General features: G+C 46.9%; 1 protein-coding gene across 1 annotated transcript in view; it reads left to right on the top strand.

Moving 5' to 3' along the window:
- The first annotated feature begins 1,984 nt into the window (after window positions 1-1,984).
- LOC146236160 (major histocompatibility complex class I-related protein 1-like) overlaps window positions 1,985-21,644 on the top strand; it is a 37,683-nt gene continuing 18,023 nt past the window's right edge. Inside the window, exons 1-4 of the mRNA XM_084686997.1 lie at window positions 1,985-2,033; window positions 2,334-2,888; window positions 3,002-3,176; window positions 3,330-3,501. Coding sequence (XP_084543123.1) covers window positions 1,985-2,033; window positions 2,334-2,888; window positions 3,002-3,176; window positions 3,330-3,501 — 951 coding nt within the window. The remainder of the gene's footprint in view (window positions 2,034-2,333; window positions 2,889-3,001; window positions 3,177-3,329; window positions 3,502-21,644) is intronic.

Genomic DNA, 21,644 nt, shown 5'->3' with positions numbered 1-21,644 from the left:
CCATTAACACATGTAGTTATTACTGGCACTGAAAAGCAGAAGATTATATTTACACTGCTACTTCTCTCTTCGTGTTATCTTCGGTCTCACTTCCTGTGTGTTCGCACGTGTGTGTGTGTGTGCTTGGTGCCCCGCCCAGTGTAACAATACTGAGGTATGGCAATTCATTTTTCCGCTTATAGACACGTCCCATTCTATTCTATTTGACACCCTCAATGTTTAATGTATGCTAATGCTTTCATACAGGCTGATCCAGCACAACACAGCACACATGAAGACAAAGTAGATATAGTACTTCAACTGCTTCAGATGTGGTCCAGTTTTTTATATATTGCTTGCAGTAGCCTTACTCGTTCACTAGAGGGTAGACAAGAATCAAAAACCTATTTAATTGATTAAAAACTTGAAATATTTTGATGGAAAGAACAAAAAAAAACCTGCTTCCAAGATTACAAACAAATAAACCACTGTTTCAGTTTGATATTATGTTGTTGAGTGTTGAGTGGTTTTAGAAATCTTTTGTGTATTTACTTGGTTCTGTATTGGAGAATGGTGAAGACAGATTTTAATCAGTCTGGATTAGGAATGTGCGAAAGGGGAATACATTTACATTTAGTCATTTAGCAGACGCTCTTACCCAGAGCGACTTACAGTAAGTACAGGGACATTCCCCCGAGGCAAGTAGGGTGAAGTGCCTTGCCCAAGGACACAACGTAATTTGGCACGGCCAGGGAATCGTAAACCTTCAGATTACTAGCCCGACTCCCTCACCGCTCAGCCACCTGACTCCTTGGGAAATAACCCCCAGCATTGACTGGTAAAAACAAACTCGATTGTCACTGAGTCCTCCTTATCAGCATCTAATTAGCTTAGTGTAAGTAGTTGTTGGAACGGTTAATTACGGCTAAAGTAGTCTTGTTTCTGTGTGGAATGGAAGCTTGTTATGATAGCAAACACATCCTAATTACGCGAAAACACACAGCGGGCTGCTCACAGCTGAAATGGGGAAACAGGATCCTCAAACATGCATCGTTCTCAGGGGGGTAGATCACAATGTGGTTAAGGGACCGTGTCAGCCCTGTCATTGAGAGAAGGGGACTAGAGGGCAGTGAAGATGCCTTCATAGTCTAATGGTGAACGGACTCCAGGTTTCAATCCACACTGGGTCCCACTGAGGATTTGTGTGACAGAACTAGGCTGTTGTAACCTTGAATGATGTTCCCACCTGACCTAAATCTGTTCAGGTCTCTCTCTTTCTCTCTGTCTCTCTCTGTCTCTCTCTGTCTCTCTCTGTCTCTCTCTGTCTCTCTCTCTCTCTCTCTCTCTCTCTCTCTCTCTCTCTCTCTCTCTCTCTCTCTCTCTCTCTCTCTCTCTCTCTCTCTCTCTCTCTCTGTGTGTGTGTGAGTTTCTGTAATTTCAACTGGCCCAAACAAGACCTCAATAATTTATAGTTCTCTTCCACCACCTCTCCTCTGTTTGTCCACCTCTGCTCTCTCCCACCCCTCCCCCTCTCCGCTGCCCACTGTTCCTCTCCCTCCTTACCCGTCTTTCTCCTATTCTCCTTTTCTGACCCAACCACATCCTCTTTTGGCTCTGTGGGGAGAGGAGGGGGTAGCGAGAGAGTAAGAAAGAGGATGACACTCAGAAAGGTTCTACCCTACCAGGCACAGATCAGACAGAGAGTGTGTTAATGCAGCATGTGTCTGTGGGTGTACATGTCTGTGTCTGCATGGATGTGTGTGTGGAGACGTTTCTGTGCATCCCCCCCCACAGTGACTCACACCACAACCCATGATCCTCCTCATGGGAAGAGGACCTTGAGTACCTGACTTATCTCATTGCTTCCTTCATCTGGTTATAGATTAACCAATATTTTTCCGACATGTTCCTTTCAACTTGACTCTTTATGACTCTGACTGAGAAGTGACAAGAGGCCCCTGTGCAGGAGAACTTCCACATTGGATCTCTCTAGCGGAACGGTGAGATGAAGCGGGTCGTTCTCCTGTCGCTCTGGGTTCTCTCTGCTTCTGCAGGTCAGTAGATTCACAATCCTCTAGAGCGCTTCTGGCTCACTACCAGAGACGAGGCCCACATTTGCTGTTTGATGTTGAGATGCTAAACTGGTTTCAGTTGAACTAAGAGGCTGTGTTTATGTTGTTTATGTTTGGTAGTTTGAAGTATGGGTAGAATCCTGCTGCCATCCTCTGATTTTACAAACTGCTAAGCTGTATAAACTAGCCAAACTAGCTAGCATGCTCTTACTATTCTAATTATATTAGAATGCGTTTGAATAACCCGTTATCTGACCACCACCCCACCTTCGACACACACAGCCACCCATTCCCTCAGGTACTTCTACACAGCCATCTCAGGGGTGACCGATTTCCCAGAGTTCACAGTGGTTGGTGCGCTGGACGGCCACCATTTTGAGTACTTTGACAGCGTCAGTCAGACCCTGGTGCCTCGCTCTGCCTGGATGGAGCGGAACGCGAGCGAGTACCACTGGGAGCTCTTCACCGAGCCTCTCACCAACCAATACCACGGCTTCAAAGCGCGCCTCGCCTACCTTCAGCAACAGTTCAACCAATCACAGTCGGACACCGTCCACACCTTCCAGAACCTGTATGGCTGCGACTGGGACTCGGCCAGCGGGCATGAGGACGCGTACCATCACCACGGTTACGATGGGAAAGACTTGATATGGTTCAACATGAAGACTGGGCCACTCCCAAAGTGGGAGGCGGTCATGCCCGAAGCAGAGCCTCTCGCCAGGAAGTGGAACAGCCTGACGAGAGAACTGAAATACTTGCGGTGGTACTTCACTAAGGAGTGTCCAGACATGCTGAGGAAGTACGTGAGCTATGCCAGGGAGACCCTGGAGAGGATAGGTACGACAGGAGCACACACACACACAAATACACACACACACACACACACTCTTACAGTATCCACAAAACACATTTAACCCCCCCCCCCTCCCCTCCCCTCCTCCCTCCTCCAGCACCTCCCGCCGTCTCGCTGTTCCAGTCTGCCCCCTCCTCCCCAGTGAGCTGCCTGGCCACAGGCTTCTACCCCAGAGAAGCGCTGATCTACTGGACCAAGGCCGGAGGGGAGCTCCATGAGGACATGGAGTATAGAGACACGCTGCCCAACCCGGACGGAACCTTCCAGCTGAGGTCAGGAGGACAGTAATACTTATCCACCAATCAGCACCAAGTTGAACTGTTTCACAGTAAAAAGCACTTGACTATGTGTTATGCCATTCATCATTGAATTCAAAATTGTTTCTTTCCGTCTCTCTTTGAACAATTCTTGTTCCATCCTTGCAGATCTCTTCTCTTTGTCAGACCTGAGGAGTGGGAGAAGAGCAACCTCTCCTGTGTGGTCCAGCACCAAGGCAGGGAGGTCACCATTCCACTTCACCCATCTAAGGTGATCACCAACTGGAACAGAGATCCTACTCTAGCCCCAGGCCTCAGCCCTGGCCTGTTGGGAGTGGTGGTAGGGGTGGTGCTCACTGTCCTCTCCATTCTGGCGGGGCTGGTGTTTTGGAGCAGGGGGAGGAGCAATAGACTCCCCCCAGCTCCCTCCTCCACAACACACCTCCACGGAGGAAAGGAGGAGGAGGAGGAGGAGGAGGACGAGGAGGAGGAGGAAGAGGAGGAGGAGGAGGAAGAGGAGGAGGAGGAGATTCATCTGACAGAGCTTACACCTAGACAGGTGCGAGCCAGGGAGAGGAGAGTGGTGGTTGTACATTAAAGACATCTGCCATCTCCATGAGTGCTCCGGGTTTTGATTAAGATCGGAAACAGGGAAGGCAAATCTTTCACCTGCCCCCTGTATACCCCCCCTACACACACACACACACTTTGTACACCCTCTGCTTCCACCCCAGTCTGAGTTTTTCAAGAGAACAAAATTGAAGACCTGGTGAGATGGCGATGACGAAGACTGTGTGTGTGTCCTCTCTAATGAAGACTGTGTGTGTGTCCTCTCTAATGAAGACTGTGTGTGTGTCCTCTCTAATGAAGACTGTGTGTGTGTCCTCTCTAATGAAGACTGTGTGTGTGTCCTCTCTAATGAAGACTGTGTGTGTGTCCTCTCTAATGAAGACTGTGTGTGTGTCCTCTCTAATGAAGACTGTCTCGCCAGCTCAAGGTGACTGTTGGTCCCTGTTCCTCTCTGCTCAGAGGAGTAACAGCAGGTGTTCTCTGACCCCTGCTCCTCCTCAATTCTCCTCCTCACTCTCTCTCTCTCTTTCTCTCTTCTGGCTAAGATGATGAGGGGAGAGGAGGATGGAGAGAGGAGGGGAGAGGTTGAAGAGAGTAAAGGGGAGAAAAGAGAGACAGATTCTGTAGCTGGGTCAGGTTGTGGTAGACTGGGCCTGGAGGGGAGGGAGGGAGGGAGGGAGGGAGGGAGGGAGGGAGGGAGGGAGGGAGGGAGGGAGGGAGGGAGGGAGGGAGGGAGGGAGGGAGGGAGGGAGGGAGGGAGGGAGGGAGGGAGGGAGGGAGGGAGGGAGGGAGGGAGGGACATTTATGGACCAAACACTTCTGGAAATAAACTGTTGTCCATCCATCCATCTTTTTTTCCATCATCCTTCATTCCTGTTCTCTCTGTCTTGTAAGCAAACACATGGACACAGGCACACACGTATACACTTGCACACATCCATTTACCACCACTGTTTGAGAGCCAATGCTATAATGTAAATAGTCCTCCTCTTTCCATCACTCTCTCCCTATTTCTCTCTCTTTCCTTTTGCCTTCTTTCTCTTCACCCTCTCTCGCCCACCTGAACACACATTTCCATTCGCTTACTCTGCAGGGGAGAGAACTCATCTCTTCGTATAAGGGATCCTCATTCCTCTCGACTGTGTGTGTGTGTGTGTGTGTAAGCCAGAGAGAGCAGCAGTAATGATTCATCATGGATCTACAGCTACAAACAGAGAAGATCACTGACACACATGAGACTGTTCTTCACCAGCCAAAACCATCCAGCCATTCCCCCTCAGGGCCTGTACATTTGTGTCTGTGTGTTGGTGAAGGATTTCATGCGTGGGCGTGTGCGCATGTCTTTTGGTACGTGCTCGTGTATGCGTGTGTGTGCTTGGGTGCGTGTGGAAGGGCTGCTGGCTGTTCTGTCGCGGCGGATATGTGTAGGAGGGATGTATGTGAATGCTTGTACATATGTGTGTGTGTGCGTGGGTGTGTGTGTGCGTGTGTGTGTGTGTGTGTGTGCGTGTGTGTGTGCGTGTGTGTGTGCGTGTGTGTGTGCGTGTGCGTGGGGGTGGGTTGGGGGGCGGCAGTCCTTGAACTAATGCACAGGAAACCCCTCCAGTTTGTAATGTTGTATTCTGTATTTCTGTCCCCCTCAGATAAAGGGTAAATCCTGTGCTTATCTGTTCATTGCCTCGGGCATGAGGGCAGATCCTGACTACATGCAACCGTGACCCAGAACTGCCACTAGGGGGAGACTAAAGACTGGAGCCCTCGATCTTCAGTTCCATGAGAGAGACAAAGAGGAAGGCTACATTATAAATATATATATGTTTTATACCTATGATCTGGACCTGTTAGGACTGGTGACAGTAGGTCGTAGTTTAGAGTCTGTGTCATGAGTAGAGACTTATGACTCCAGAACACTTCCTCTGTGTCTCTGTCTTTCCTTTGCAGACCGGGTGAGCCACGTTAGGATGTGTGTGTGTGTGTGTGTGTGTCAGTTTAAGAGCCCCCTCTCATTCAGCTCTCCTAGGAATTAACCAGACCAATCAGCACCACTTATACCCACAGAACACACCACTCACACACGCACACGCACACACACGCACTGAACAAACACGCCAAATGAGGTGTATCAGCAATTCAGCCGGACTCTCTATAAACGATCCATTCATTCTTATCTATAATACACCACTCAGGGGCCAAGAGCACACACACACTACAGACATCCAACCTGCTTGATTAATGCAGCTGACACTCACACACTCCAGGTCTCCCTCTTTTCTCTCTCTCTCTCTCTCTCTCTCTCTCTCTCTCTCTCTCTCTCTCTCTCTCTCTCTCTCTCTCTCTCTGTCTCTCTCGCTCTCTCTCTCTCTCTCTCTCTCTCTCTCTCTCTCTGTCTCTCTCGCTCTCTCTCTCTCTATCTCTCTCTATCTCTCTCCCTCTCTCTATCTCTGTTTCTCTCTCTCTATTCATACAGGTCAGTCTCGGTGTGCATTGGTCTCAGTAGCCAACTGACTGCCTACTCACTGACTGGTTGACTGGCTGGTTGCATGGCTGACTGGCCGCCTGGTGGGCTGGTTGCATGGTTGACTGACTGACTGTCCCCGTGGCCGACCATCTGACCGTCTGACTGGATGACTGCTCCCCAGATGCTGCTACCTGTCTGCCTCAGCACGCAGGGCCCTCTGGCACAGGGCTACCATCTGCAGAGCAGTTGGAGCTGTGTGTGTCTGCATTTGCGCTTTTGTGTGCGTGTGTGAGGGCGGAGGACAGGGAGGAAGAGAGGGGGAAGGAGAGAGCTACGCCAGAACTGGATAACTGGCCCTCTGTGGGGTTCCTCAGCCTCTTTCGCAGACTGAGGTACAGGAAGTGAGACAGGAAATGGAAGGGGGTATGTTGGAAGGAAGTGTGTTGAGCCAGTGTGGGGAGGGGAAGGGAAAGGGTAGGTGGTGTGTGTTTAGGAAAGAAGTATGGGAGAGACAAGACCGTATGAGGAAGGTTATGCTGTGTGGAGAGGGGTGGTGGTGTATGTGTGTGTGTGTGTAAGTGTGTGTGTGGGGGGGGTTCCAGCTCAAGGTGACTCCTGGTCCCTGTTCCTCTCTGCTCAGAGGAGTAACAGCAGGTGTTCTCTGACCCCTGCTCCTCCTCAGGGTAGACTGTGAGTGTTAAGGAAAGGTGTTGAGACAGTCTGTATGATATAGGGTGTGTGCGTGGAAAGGGGGTAGTGTGTGTTAGTCTGTGTGAAGAGGGAGTAAGTGTGTGTGTGTGTTTGAAGAAGGACAGGGTTTGTGATGGATAGGGTGCCTGTGTGTGTGTGTGTGTGTGTGTGTGTGTGTGTGTGTGTGTGTGTGTGTGTGTGTGTGTGTGTGTGTGTGTGTGTGTGTGTGTGTGTGGAGACAGAGCAGAAGGCCCTGAGAACAGCAGACTCCATTGCCAGTCTGTCGGTAAGCCAGGTAAATGCCAGACTCACACATTGATCCTGTTCCTAATACAACTGGTCTCTCTGAGAGTCGTATTCGCACACACTCACACAACCACACACATATTAAACAACAGATGTCTCTAACCCCTCAAGAATGATAAATAGATGAACAGATAAATAAATAAGTTATCAGGGAAAGAGGAGAGGTAGAATCAATTTGTCTGTCCAGAGTGCCCACATGGATAATGCGTTCTCTTTCTAAATCTCTCTCCCTCCTCTTTGGTGCAGTATTGTAAAATGGTGATGAACATTTACACACATAAAGACACACATACATACAAAGAAACATTTGGTTTTAATGTGTGTCTGACCTAGAATGTCCTTGGAGTAGAGTATCTTCATCATACTGAAGAGGGAGAGAGAGTCAGAGAGGGAGAGAGAGAGTCAGAGAGAGAGTCAGAGAAAGAGAGGGAGAGAGAGACAGAGAGAGGTTGGAGAGAAAGTGAAGGAGAGGGGTGGTTGCTGAATCATCAAATATTTATGGGTCAAATCTAATAGGAGATGACTGGGTTCAAAGAGACAACTCCACAGATATGCTATTCAGAATGATATGGATATTAGAGAGAGAGTGAGAGAGATAGAGAGATAGAGAGATAGAAAGAGAGAGAGACAGAGAGAGAGAGGGGGGGGGGGGAGTTGGAGTGTGTGTGTCAGAATGAAAAGTTGGGGACACTGACTGATCCAGGGAATCAGATCCATCCATCACTCTGATCTTGTCAACACGATGTTAACACTTGTAACTCTGCATTGCGCCACATGCCTGGACCATCAGATAAACAGAAACATAACCACGATGACATTGTAAATAAATCCTTGAAACATAGATACAAACACATGGAAGCAATGTTCCAGGATAAAATGACAGAAAGGGTATTGTGTCACCTTTCATGTAGTTGCCAGGTTGCCAGGTTGGTAGCCAGGGGCGCATGTCTCAGAATCAGCAATCATGAATCAGTGTTTACCTTATTTATCCACACACTTGATTGTGTTCAAATGAAAATACCTTTTCAACACTCTCTTATAAGTCTGTTTGTTTATGTTGTGTGTTTGTGTTGTGTGTGTGTGTGCTGTGTGTGTGTTTGTGTTGTGTGTGTGTTTGTGTTGTGTGTGTGTACAAGCGCTTACATGGATCACGTTTGTGTGTGTCAGCTGCTCATTTCAAACAAACACCAGTCCTCTAGCCAGCCCATTCTCTCTCCATCCTTTCCTTTCTCCCTCTCTCCCTCTCTCTATCCTTTCCTCTGTCCCTCTCTCTCTATCCTTTACACTCTCCCTCTCTCTATCCTTTCCTCTCTCCTTCTCTCTCCATCCTTTCCTCTCTTCCTCTCTCTCTATTCTCTCTCTTCATCTTGCTCTCTCTCCACTTCCCCCTCTCTCTCCATCCGCTTGTTTCAACTTTCTCTTTATACTTCTCTCTCTATCTCCAACTTTCTCTCTCTCCCTATATCTTTCTCTCTACCACCTCTCTCCTTCTCTCACCACCCCCTCTATCTCTCTCATCCACTCTCACTATTTCTCACACACACATTCATCACTAAAGGGCCATTAAGTGGTTGCTTAATAGTCCACTCAAAGTTAACTCACCTAAACAAAGAGCAAAGAGGAATATGGAAACAGGAAGGATAGCAGGGTGGAGAGAGTGAAAGAGAGAGAGACAGAGAGAGAGAGAGAGAGACAGAGAGAGACAGAGAGAGGGACAGAGACAGAGACAGAGAGTTTTTTATGTCTCGAAGGTGTCCGTGCACTGCATTGTAAAAAACAACCAGCAGGGGTGACAGAAAATATCTGTTAGAAAACAGAAAAGTACTGATGGATTACAGTAAAACACACATGAAATGAATGAAAAAACGTAACTTTACGTTAAAAAGCTTATATTACTCTAATTTCACCAGAAACCTCTTTATAATTCCATTGACTATTTAATTTAGAACATATTTTAATTATTGGAAAACAGTAATACATTCACATGTACTTCATTCTCAAAAACACACTGACACTGAGCCATGTACTGGTGCCAAAATCACTGAGATGGTTTTGGGGGAGGGGTCAAAATATCATAGGATTGAATTCCTCCTCTCAGTGGTGGAGATTGAATTGACAATCCCATTCAAATGTTTCCAACAGACTGTGGAGGCATGGGGAAGAGAGATCACCCAATCATCTCGTTTTTTAAAATTACAGAAAATGCGTCTAATTTTGTCATAAAAGAATACTTTTTATGTTTAATTTGATTACAATTGTTGTTTAAAAGCTGAATCTACTGTATTCCATTTATACAGTTGTTTTGTTATATCACATGCCACATTTAAATGAACACATTATTACAATAATTAATATGTGATTTACTTGTCATCTTGAAATGCAGGTAAGATTTGTGTAAAATTTGTGGGGGGAAATTTTAAAAACAATATTTGTTTTTACAGTTTGGTGGATCCCTCCAAACAAAGGATCAGCCCTGATTACCGTAAATGGATCAAGCATGCACACACACACAGACACACACACACACATACACAGTCACATGTGTACTTGCAGGTAGCTGTGCGGAAAGCAGTAATACATCCTAGTTGACACTGACATCACAAATATCAAAAGCTTTCCCACACTTGTAGTATTACGGGGTGTGTGCTTGTGTGAGTTGTTGTGTGATTTGGCTAATGTGATGTCTGAGACAGTGTTGTTACAGTAATTCACTTCAGACCACCGGGAGGTCTCTTACTTCTAACAGTTCGGTAAACGGTTCCTTAGCTGAGAACCTTAGTCAGCCATAGAACCCACAGCCTGGAGCTCCATCTGTAGATCATGCAAGATGAAGGCAGAGCGGAGTGTTCTCTGGAGTGTTCTCTGAGCTCTGACAGTACAGACTGGCTGATAGCACTCTCTAGTCTGTATTATTGATTCATGCAAAATATGAGATGCTCTTTCTCCCCCTCCAGTCTTTGATAGTGATGAGACAGTGAAAATACACAATGTTGCATAACCTCCCTCCCTCCCACTCTCTCTCTCTCTCTCTCTCTCTCTCTCTCTCTCTCTCTCTCTCTCTCTCTCTCTCTCTCTCTCTCTCTCTCTCTCTCTCTCTTCCCTCCCTCCCTCCCTCCCTCCCTCCCTCCCTCCCTCCCTCCCTCCCTCCCTCCCTCCCTCCCCTTCCCCTCCCTCCCTCCCTCCCTCCCTCCCTCCCTCCCTCCCTCCCTCCCTCCCTCCCTCCCTCCCTCCCTCCCTCCCTCCCTCCCTCCCTCCCTCCCTCCCTCTCCCTATGTCACTGTCTATACTCCCTGTACCCATCTCCATCTCTCCCTTCCCTCCATCCCTGTTCCAACCCTGCCTCTCTCCTTTTCTTTTATCTCAGTCTTTACTGAGCCTGAGGTTTACGTCTGCAGAGTCTCTGGAGACCCAGGACACAAACATACACAGACACTCACACATTCTCTCTGCTTTCTCTGTCACACAAAGACACACACATAGCCACAGCCGTATTCTCCCCTTTCAGACAAACACACACATTCTCTCTTTCTTTCTTTCTTTCTTTCTCTCTCCTTTCTTATGTTTTTTAGACTTATGTTTTGTCCAAAGAAATAATAATATTAGCATAGCAAAGACTTTAAAGATTACTTTAATTTTGTGTGTGATTTAGTGATGTCTTCCGATGTGTCCAAAAGCATGGAGAGTAGCACCATAAATGGTGATCCTCTCTTGGCATGAAGTTGAACTCGTACATCCAACTGTGTCATGGCTCCTGTCAGATGGGCAATATGCAAATCACCTGTCTCTCCTCCTCTGTGTATTGGCCACCCTCCTCCAGTATTGTCCTGTGAGAGGCTGTCATGGTTTTCCTCTGTTCCAGGGAGGGAGGGCAGGACATTAGCATGTCCTGTCACTCAGCTGCAGCGGCCTCCAGCTGCTGAATAATTCAAAAGATTCATCTTTTAATCTGCTCGTTTATTTCCGTTAGTGCTTATTAAAAACTGTTCGGCTGCAAACAAAGCTGTTGAGGAGATATGGCCACAGGCGGTGAACCCAGAATAGCTACTCTTTAATGATGTGTCTCCCTGTGTTGGATGTATGTTTTTTGGTCTATGTGTAGGTTGTGGCATGCGTGTATGTGAATGTCTGTGTGTGTGTGTGAATGCTTTCTCTTGCTGGTGTGTGGTATGCTGTGGATGCGTGTTTATGTGAAAGGGTGTATGTTTGTGTGTGAGTACTGTATGTGTGTGTATGTCTTTGACTGCTGTTTGTCTCTTGCTGGTGTGTGCGTTCGGAGGGCAAGGAATTTATATAGGAATGTGTGTCTCTGTGTGTGTGTGTGTGTGTGTGTGTGTTTTTCATTGATGTTTGTCTCTTTGGAGAGAGAGAAATTGCTCCTAATAGCATAGTGAAGGGCAGTGGGACAGCTTGCTGGCATCCGGCTGGGTGATTCTGCTAGTTAGAGACCCAGACACACAGGAGGTCATGTTCCCTTTATTGTCAATGTGTGACTCTTCCTGGTATGGCTGCCAGTACTTCCTAGTTAGTCACATGATCCAGTGTTGGTGGTCTCTGAGGAGCAGGTGGTCTTGTCTCAATAAGGCAGCTTGTTTCCTCAGACAAACAGGTGCAATCTCCTTGCTGTTTTACAAACAGTCTATAAATACTGAACAAGGCAGCTCCATATGGGCTCCGGCCTATATATCCTGACTACCTGTCTGCACTCAGGTCACGACACCATTAGGAACAAAACCAGTGGACGCCAGTCTGGAATGAACATTTTAGTTTTGAGTGAGAGAGAAACCTCAATTTGTAGGTAGAGAACGTCATTGTTCTGTGAATACTATGGTGGGAAGAAGTTCTGTCCATCTCCAATGTGTGAATGAATTAATAGAATAGCAGACATGACCAAATGACAATCAAACAGCTATTTAACTGATAGTGATTACTGTAACATATGCACATAAGAACTCCTTAATTTACGTAACACTAAGAATAGTATTGTTAGCAAATCCATGTATGCCATTTCATAAAATAATAAACAAACTTGAACAGAGCAACATCAACAACAACAAGTTCCTCAGCTGTGTCTATGTGCATGAGGGCGTTTGCATGCATGTGTGCGTCTGTGCGTGCGTGTGTCTGTGTGTGTGTGTGAGTGTGTGTGTGTGTGTGTGTTAGTGTGTGTGTGTGTGCAGCATTAAAAATCTGGTAAATTATGACCAGCTTTGACCTACTGTCCTCCTGTCTCTGAGCATGAGATGAAGGAATTACTTTGAGATGCTCCCTCTCTTTCTCTCCCTCTCTCTTTCGCCCTCCCTTCCTCCATCCCTCCATCCCTCTCTCTTTCTCTCTTTCTCTCTCTCTCTCTCTCTCTCTCTCTCTCTCTCTCTCTCTCTCTCTCTCTCTCTCTCTCTCTCTCTCTCTCTCTCTCTCTCTCTCTCTCTCTCTCTCTCTCTCTCTCTCTCTCTCTCTCTCTCTCTCTCTCTCTCTCTCTCTCTCTCTCTCTCTCTCTCTCTCTCTCTCTCTCTCTCTCTCTCTCTCTCTCTGTGTGTGTGTATGTTTATGCAGCTGCATTCTCTGACCTCTCTGCCAAGCAGAAAACTTTGAACCCCGACCTCTAGTTTGTGAAGCCGAATCTTCTACCATTAGACACAAAGGTGCCATGAGGACTGGCTGAGGGTGTGTCAGTCTCAAACCACCTCTGCCGCATCATGGCTTCTGGCAGGTTCCTTGCCCAGATACAGCGTTGAGGAGGGGTGCAGAGCGAGCTGGAGAACAGGGCTCTCATGCTGGAGTGTGTTTCTGACGGGGGGAGGAGGGGGAGGGCGGGGTGTCTTGACAGTCCTGCCTGACATTTTCCCAGGAACACTGACAGCTGAGGTGGAAGAGAAGAAAAGAGGGAGAGGCGGGGGATGGGGGGTGCAGGACAAATGGAATAGGAAGATGTTTAAGTGAAGAGTGGACATTAAATGAATATGGTGGGAGAAAGAGAAAGATAGCGAGGTAAACAGAGAGCGGTGGAGAGAACGGCGTCGAGAGAACGACAGAGAAAAAAGATGGAGAGAGAGGTACAGAGAGAAAGGAGAGAAAGGAAAATGTGGAGAGACGATGAGAAAGAGAGACGTAGAGAGAAAGATGGAGAGAGCGGTGAAGACACATAGATAGATACAGAACGATAGAGATGTGGAGAGAGAGACAGAACGATATTGAGCCATCTGCAGGTGTTATCTTAGCAGCAGCAGTAGATCTGAAACTGTCAATTACTTTAACTTATAAGGTACACCTCTCTGCTTAACTGTGAAACTATCTGCACTTCTCTCTTCTTTTTCTCTCTTCCTCTCCCTGCCTTCACTTTGTCTGGATATTTCTCTACCTCCCCTCTCACTCTATCCTCATTACTGTATCTTTCCATCTGAGGTTATCAAGATATTAATATGCATATTCATAACTACATTATGTCTAGCCCAGCACCAAACTATTTTAGTCTTGGATTTTTTTATTTATTATTATATTTCAATTATCAATGTTGTCAAATAGAATTTCCATTTAGCTTTGTGTTGACGTTCTTCTCCCGTTTTAACCCACAGAGTTAAATATCTGCAATTCCAGTATACTTGGTGCATATTACAGTTATCCAGTTTCCCCCTCTTCCATCAAATCAAGGGGCATAGTTTGGGTTGTTCAGGCAATAGAAAAAACCCTAGAATATGCACACCGACACATACATACACATACACACTCACACAGTTAATACTACATCCCACGCACACCGAACACATGCAGACACACAGACAAATACACACACTCACACACTCACTCACACACTCACTCACTCACTCACTCACTCACTCACAGACCACACCATTACCGGCAAATGGAGCAGAGAGCTGTGATGTGAACAGGGGCCTCCGGTGACCCTGGATGACTCTATGTCTGTCACACTGTGGGTGGGTGTCTTCCACAGTATATTAGAGTGCGCACACATATGTTCGTTCATTCGCACCTGTGCGGATATGTGTATTGAGTGGGTGACAGTGTATTGTGCTTGTGTCTTGGGCATGTGTTTATGTGTGCATGTGTGTGTGTGTTTGTGTGTTTTGCTAGACTGAGGGCCAGATGCTGGCTCTGTGTGGACTAAGCCCAGTCTGATAGCAGTCTGGTCCCAGTTTAGACCTGCAACCCCTCATTTCCAAACAAGCGAGAGGGAGTGCAGCGTGAAGCAGACTGTGCTCGCTCTCTGTCATCCACCCAAGAGCACAGAGCTATGTGAGAAATGTGTCTCGTGGTTTCCCCCCCAAAACCAGGACATTGAGGCTCCCGACTCCTTTCTCTGCCCTCCTGAACAGGAATCATGAACGACGTGTAGGGAAATGTGTGTGTGTTCATCGGTTCTATGTTAGCATATAGTGTGGTTGAGCACACACAGCAATGTGTGTGCGTGTTAGCTGCGCACGTGCAGGCGCACGACGGTGTGCATGTGGCTGTGTGAGTGTGTGTGTGTGTGTGTGTGTGTGTGTGTGTGTGGGTGTGTGTGTGCGGGGGGTGTGTGTGGGGGGGGGCGTGTGGGTGTGTGTGTGGGGGGGTGTGGGTGGGTGGGGGAGTGTGTGTGTGCGGGGGGTGTGTGTGTGCGGGGGGTGTGTGTGTCTGTGGGGGGGGGCGTGTGGGTGTGTGTGTGGGGGGGGGGGTGTGGGTGTGTGGCCAAAGAGGGGATAGACGCATGCCTTTCTAAAACCAGAAGTAATTAACACCTTTAAACCAAAGCACGCGAGGCACACAAATAAAGCAAGCCGATTAAGGACCTAGCCACATTAGTGCAGGATTATCCTGCCCTTGTTAATATCTCTGCTGCTTTCCTTCAAAGTGTGGAAGATACTGAGTCTCAGCCCTCATGACAGACCTGCACGGGGAGGGGCACAGGAGGCGGGCCTCTGAGCAACAGGGGGAGAGGTTGGAGAGGAAAAGGGGGTGAGGGCCAAGGGGGAGAAAGAGGAGGGGGAGAAAGAGGAGGGAGAGAGGTGAGGAGCGAGGGTGGGTGAGGGTAGAGGGAAGAGAGAGGTGATGAAAGGCGTCAATCATGCTGGCTCCTGCAGGTCTAAATCCTGGAGATTTACTTTGTTCTTAACGTTCTCAGTTAACTAGCACCCACAACACACACACACATACATATGAGCCTGAGAGTGCTCACCCACACACACACACACACACACAAACACACACACAGAAGGGCCCGAGACTGTTCACACGAAGACGTGCTCAAGATCTTAGGAGTCTGACCTTTGTCAGTGTAGCAGCCCAAGGTGAGTCTATCATTAGGAAAGCCTATAGAATAGAGGCATTGGAACGACATTGAAGTTAGAAGAACCATGGTAACTCCAGCCATCTTCGGCACCACTAACCCTTGGGAGCTGACCAGTGCAACGTGAGGGTTTCTGCACGACCTCCAACCCGTTTGCTGTCACAGGGTGTGGGTTCCTCACTTACCTGGAGGGTACCAGGAATGATCGAACGTGGGGGCTACCAACCTCTATCCAGCAAAACAAGGAATACATTTGAGCAAACCTCATCCAGATGTGTTTCTCAAAGGTGTGAGTACCACGTGTTCTCGAGCAGCCCCCCCTCCCCCCAGCACAGCCCCCCCCCCTCCCCCCGTGCCTGAGAGGGTCTTTAATGCCTGGATACAGACACCATGCTTTTGTTCCCTATTTCCCGATCTCACAGCGAGAATCCCTGCCTCTGTGTTGACCTGAGTGGATGTACAGCAAAACATACTTTTCCTTCATTCCCGTTGTGTTGGGCATCCCTTTGAGACACGGATCTCTATTTCAAGGCCAATCTGTCCTAGATATGCAGCAACACTGCATAAATTATGTTTTATGCTAATGATTTATTAATGTTTTGATGCTACATATTCATTTTTTTAGACAAGCCTGCACTTCAGTGTGTGTGTGTTTGTGTGTGTGTGTATGTATATACATGTGTGTAAAAGGTAAACTTACTTTTTTCAAACCATATAGGTAAGACACAGTCTGGTAAATAGGTATTAGATGATTTAATTATACATTAATTTATGCTAAATTCTATATGTGTACGAGCCTGTAGATCCTCATACTATTGCTGAGCATCAGAAAGTATTTGGAAAACATCGATTTTCTCATTGAAATGTCCCTTTATTTCTGTGCTCTGACAGGATTCATGATTCACGGTGGTTCAATGGAAACTTTCCTAACACTCAGCTTGTTCTGCTGCCAGAGCAACACAAATAAAGAGACAATTTAATTTCTTCATCCCAGAGATGCTGGAGAGACAGAAACAGGCATTGCCATCGACTCAGAAATGATCAACATTGTGTCTCAGTGTTCTGTGTCTGAAATCAATGCTACGCTCGGTAAGCAAATGACATATGAAACACAAACAGCAGCAGTGAGGTCATCTAGTCCCAGTCATTACTCATCACTGAGTTTTTCATTGTTGTTTTTTTGTATTGTGTACAATTTACAGTCACCGATGATTGAAAGTTGATTGAAAATGATTCATGAATGACTAAGACACAAAGAAATAATCCTACCCTTTGTAAAATACGAACATACATACAGACACACAAACACACACACAGTCGTCTGCTGTCAGCAGCTTGTTCTGTGTTGATGTGAAGTGGCTTTCAGGGCTGCTCTTCCTGGTTGTGTGATCATACTTTCTATACATCCATTAGAGGGACCCTGCTCTAGCAGAGCTCTCATGAGGCCTGCTCACAGCTGAGGTCTGCTGTCTGGACCAGAGCAGGAACCATCCCTCCAGACCAGACGGACTTTCGCTCGTCCGTCTATCTATCTATTGATCTATTTATCTATGTATCTCTCTATTTATCTCTCTATTTATCCATCTATTTATCTATATATCAATTTGTCTATATATATATTTTTATGTCTGATGTCTCATGTCTATCTGCTTTGAAGTGCTGAAGGATAAACCCGGAGGGGCTGGGGTCTCTGGGGAGGGTGGAGAGAAACAGGGAGGAAGATGAAAGGAGAGGTTTTAGGAAACAGAAGAGGGACTGGAGGAGTAGAGGCAGGAGGGAGGTGGAGGAGTGAAGAGATGGAGGATAGCGATGGGGGTAGCAGTTCTATGGGTTTTTCATCCCAGCCAATGGGATTCAAGGTCACATCTCTGTGCCAATCGAGTGTGTTATCACTGATCAGTAGGAACCCCAATGGATCAGCCTGTCAGCGTTGAAGACTCTGTCAGAGATTACAATTTTTTACAGTCGCTAGGACACATTTCTCAATACTTGAGTCACGTTTTCAAAACTGTTCACACAGTGTGCACAACAGAAGTATATGTGGGCTAAACTGTGGATCATTTATCATTGTTTTGGCACAAAATGCATTCAACGACTACATCTTTCAAATTACATTCATTCTTTTCTCACTTCGACACAACAACTGCCAAAACTCTATGTTCCTACAGGCCAATTTGCACATGCTAACATACTGTTTTCAAAACTGTTAAACTTCAGTTCAAAACAATAACATAATACAAAACTGAATAAGACAGAAATTTGCTAAATTTCTACAGTAATATTGTAATGAAATATATTTTGAATCAAAAAATGTAAAGCTATAAAATGATCTCTATGGAAGGGTTGTGCCAGGTGAGGAAAGGGATGCCGAGAGAAGAAATCAGCCCACATTTGTGTGATGGTGTCACTGTTCTTCCCACCTGACTGTAATCCCCATTCCTCAACCCCATAGAATCATAATTTTCCTTATGGAGGTACAAGGTTTACTGCATGACCACCATCCACATGATTAAATGTCCCTTCTGGACGCAATGAATGCCTGGAAATTGCCAGGGATGGATCAGGCCAGCCAGAATATTTGTTCCTAGGTGGGGCAATCTACAACACATACTGTAAAGACAACAGCCATTGCCTATTCTCTATCATTCTTTAGCTCTTCCTCTCTCTTTGTTTCTCTCTTCCTTTCTCTCAGTCTTTCTGTTGCTCTCTCAGTCCATTTGTTTCTGCACTTTTCCAGCTCAGTATAATGCGGTTATAGAAAGTGAATAGTTAGTGGTGGTTTACAGCTATTCATATATACTTCTATACTTCTGTGATGTATGTATGTATGTATGTATGTATGTATGTATGTGTGTATGTGTGTATGTGTGTATGTGTGTATGTGTGTATGTGTGTATGTGTGTGCGTGAGTGTTTGTGTGTATGTGTGTGTGTTTGTGGGTGTTTGTGTGTGTGTGTGTGTGTATGACCATGTGTTGCCAGAAGCTTCAGATGGGCAGGCTGAGGCAAGCCTACCAGGCAAGCAGGAAAGTGAGTTACACAAAAGTAATTATCAGGTTGGTTGGAGTGAGTGCGTGTGTGTGTGTGAGGGTCTTACTGATCTCTCTATCACTTATCATGGCGACAGATGTTCCCCAGGCAGCTTACTCAGCTTTCAGCTCACATTGTAGAACGGAGACAGGTGTGCGTGTGCCAGTGTCAGTGTGTGGAAGCGTGTTTGTGTGAGTGTGTTTGTGTGAGTGTGTTTGTGTGAGTGTGTTTGTGTGAGTGTGTTTGTGTGAGTGTGTTTGTGCATTGACAGGAAGTGAAAGCTAAACTTTAAATGAGTGAAAGAAAGATGTCCGCTAAATATCACCACAAATATATTCACCCCCTCTCCTTCTCTCCCCCTCTGACACGATCTCACACCCTGAGAGACACATGCAACACAAAGAGCCTTTAGATAGACCTATGTCTGCCCTGTGTTTGTATGTTTCCTGCCAGACAGCCTCATCGACCAAACAGCAACAATAGAAACCTCCAAACACAGACAGCTGCCCCAACCGGCACACTACAAACTCATATTAGGATATGTACACAGACACACACACGGACACACAAAGAGATACACAGACAGACTGTTGACACATACATTGCGTCAGTGGAAATTACCGACCAGCAGATGCAAGGCGGCCAGAATGTGTTTATTCAACCCTTGTTAGATCATGTGAGGCCACAGGACGCTTTGCGCGCATCGTTGCACAGGTCGCAGGAACTGAAGGATCTCTGAGGAGAATCTTCCTTATCTGTGGCCTCTGTCTCTCTCGTCTGTCTGCCTGCCTGCCCCTTGACAGCTCTGCCTGTCTGTCTCTGTCTTGTCTTGTCTGCCTGTCTCTCTCTCTCTTATCTGCCTTGTCTGTCTCTCACCCGTCTGTCTGCTTTTCCCTCTCCTGTCTGCCCACCATTTCTCTTTCCTTTCTGCCAGTCTGTCTCTCTCCTGTCTTTCTCCATATCTCCTTCCTTCCTGCCTCTGTATCTTGTCTGTCTGTCCACCCCTCTCCTGTCTTCCCGCCTCTCTCCTTCCCCCCTTCTCCCACCCGTTCTTGCCATATGCCCATGCCACGATGGCACTGCCATCTGGTGACTGTGAGCCCGACCTGCCTGGGCACACACACACCCACACAAAAACAAACACACAAATACCCACACAAACATACAGACACTGATCCACACACGCCACCCGGCACGACACTTCTCCCCCTGCTTTGGTGATGGTCTGACAGCCAGGTGATACTGAACCAACAACTGAACACACACACACAGTGGCATACACACACACACACACACAAACAGACACTCACACACATACACACAAAGACAGACTTCTCTAGGTCAACTTGACCCTCCTCTTCCCGTCAGAGGGTAGGGGGTGAAGTCCTGCTGTCACTCATCTCTGGACTCTCTCCATGATCCTGCCTGTTGGCACAGGCACAGCGTGGACACACACTGAGACAACTTGGCATGTTGCTAGCCACCTGGAGGACACACACAACACACACATGTACACGTTCACACACACGTCACCCGGGACACCCACCAAAGCCCAAGAGTGGCAACCCACTGTGGCATGAAGGATGTGCTGGAAGGGGATCAGTCTGTCTGTTGGCCTGAATCACATCAATCTGGGCTGCAGTTGGAACACTCGCCTTCTCCCTGTCAAAGTCTACACAGAGCATTCGTTTGTGTGTGTGTTTGCAGTGCAACCAATAAGACAACTCTCAAATCAACCCCTTAGAGAGGTGTCAGATGGCAGGCTTTGTGCTACTGTGCGTGTGTGGAGAAGAGGAGGAGGAAGAAGGGAGGGAGGTAGAAGGGGATAGAGGGAGTGGAAGCGGGGAAGGAGGGGGGGGTGGAGGATAACCAGATATGTGCTGTTTTTGTCCTCTAATGTAGAGATCCTCTGTGTTTTCTCTCTGCCAGGATGACAGGGATGGGCCTGTGGTCTAACAGTGAAGCTAATGACTCCAGGGCTGTCTCCAGGAGAACACAGGTGCACCCCAACATCCTCCCACAAACCTCCCTATCTATTAGGCAGGCTCCGTCATTGTCTGTTTTTAAATCCAGGCTTAAGACCCACCTTTATGTTCTGGCATTTCCCACCACTTGACTTGTGCTGTTGCTTGTTTTTCTGTTGTTGACTGTTTTGTATTTTGTTTTACTGTGTATTTTATAGTGTTTATATATTTTTTAATGTATTTGCATTCAGTTTTTGTGCTTTTGTTCGGCCCCTCGGTCAGCCTTGCTGTGTTGTGAGTGTGCTTTATAAATACAATGTACTTACTTACTTACACAAACCTAGACATTGTTAACACTGCTTCACAATACTCTGGGACGAACAGATGGCCAGATAGTCTGTGTTTGAAAGATATTAGGACGGATAGAAAGAGAGAGTAGAGAGGAGAGAGGGAGGGTGAGAGAGACCAGCAAAGATGACTGTTCTCTACACTAACGTCTTAGAGAGCAGCACCTTCAGCCCACATGCAATCTAAATTTACCTTTTACCATTGACTGGCTCCCTGCTCTGCCCTGTTCTACTGTACCGTGCACTAGGGAAAGGAAGGGAAGGACACAAAGAGGGGAGGAGAGAGGAGGGTGTGGAAGAGGATCAAAGGGCAGAGGAAGGGAAAGAAGACACACCCTTCAACTCAAATCACATACTTTTTATCTTTACCTTTAAAGCGCTAAGCGCACATACTGCACCTACCCTTCTGTTGTATGTGCTGTTGCATGCCATCTGCATACAATTGGGACCTTTTACTTAATTGCAACATTGAGCCATGAAATGTTACAGTCTCGGTTAGACATCTGTCACATGTTCATAGTGTAAACATTTTATGTTGTTGAAAATGGGGTAGGTGCAAAAAATGCAAAATACACAAAACCTCCGAGCTGACCAGAGCCATGTATCCTGTCTGAGGGTAGCCAGGAGGGCTCTGCTGCTGTCATGTATGTAGTTCAGTTGACGTATCTTCTGCTGTGCATGCTGGCTGGCATTCTGCAAAGCACGACTGAATGCAGTTGGACATCCTGGTATTTTTGGCACACTGCATTATCATACTATGTATTGGAACATATAGATTTATTTTCTGGCATACTACATAGTATGGTAGTAGGGGTATTGGGAGGCACTGCCGGGGGTTTTA

Source organism: Hypomesus nipponensis, chromosome 22, assembly GCF_054491055.1.
Source record: "Hypomesus nipponensis isolate SF chromosome 22, ASM5449105v1, whole genome shotgun sequence".
NCBI classification, from domain to species: Eukaryota; Metazoa; Chordata; class Actinopteri; order Osmeriformes; family Osmeridae; genus Hypomesus; species Hypomesus nipponensis.
Note: the sequence above shows the minus strand (reverse complement) of the source record. Positions and strands in the feature narration are given on the sequence as shown.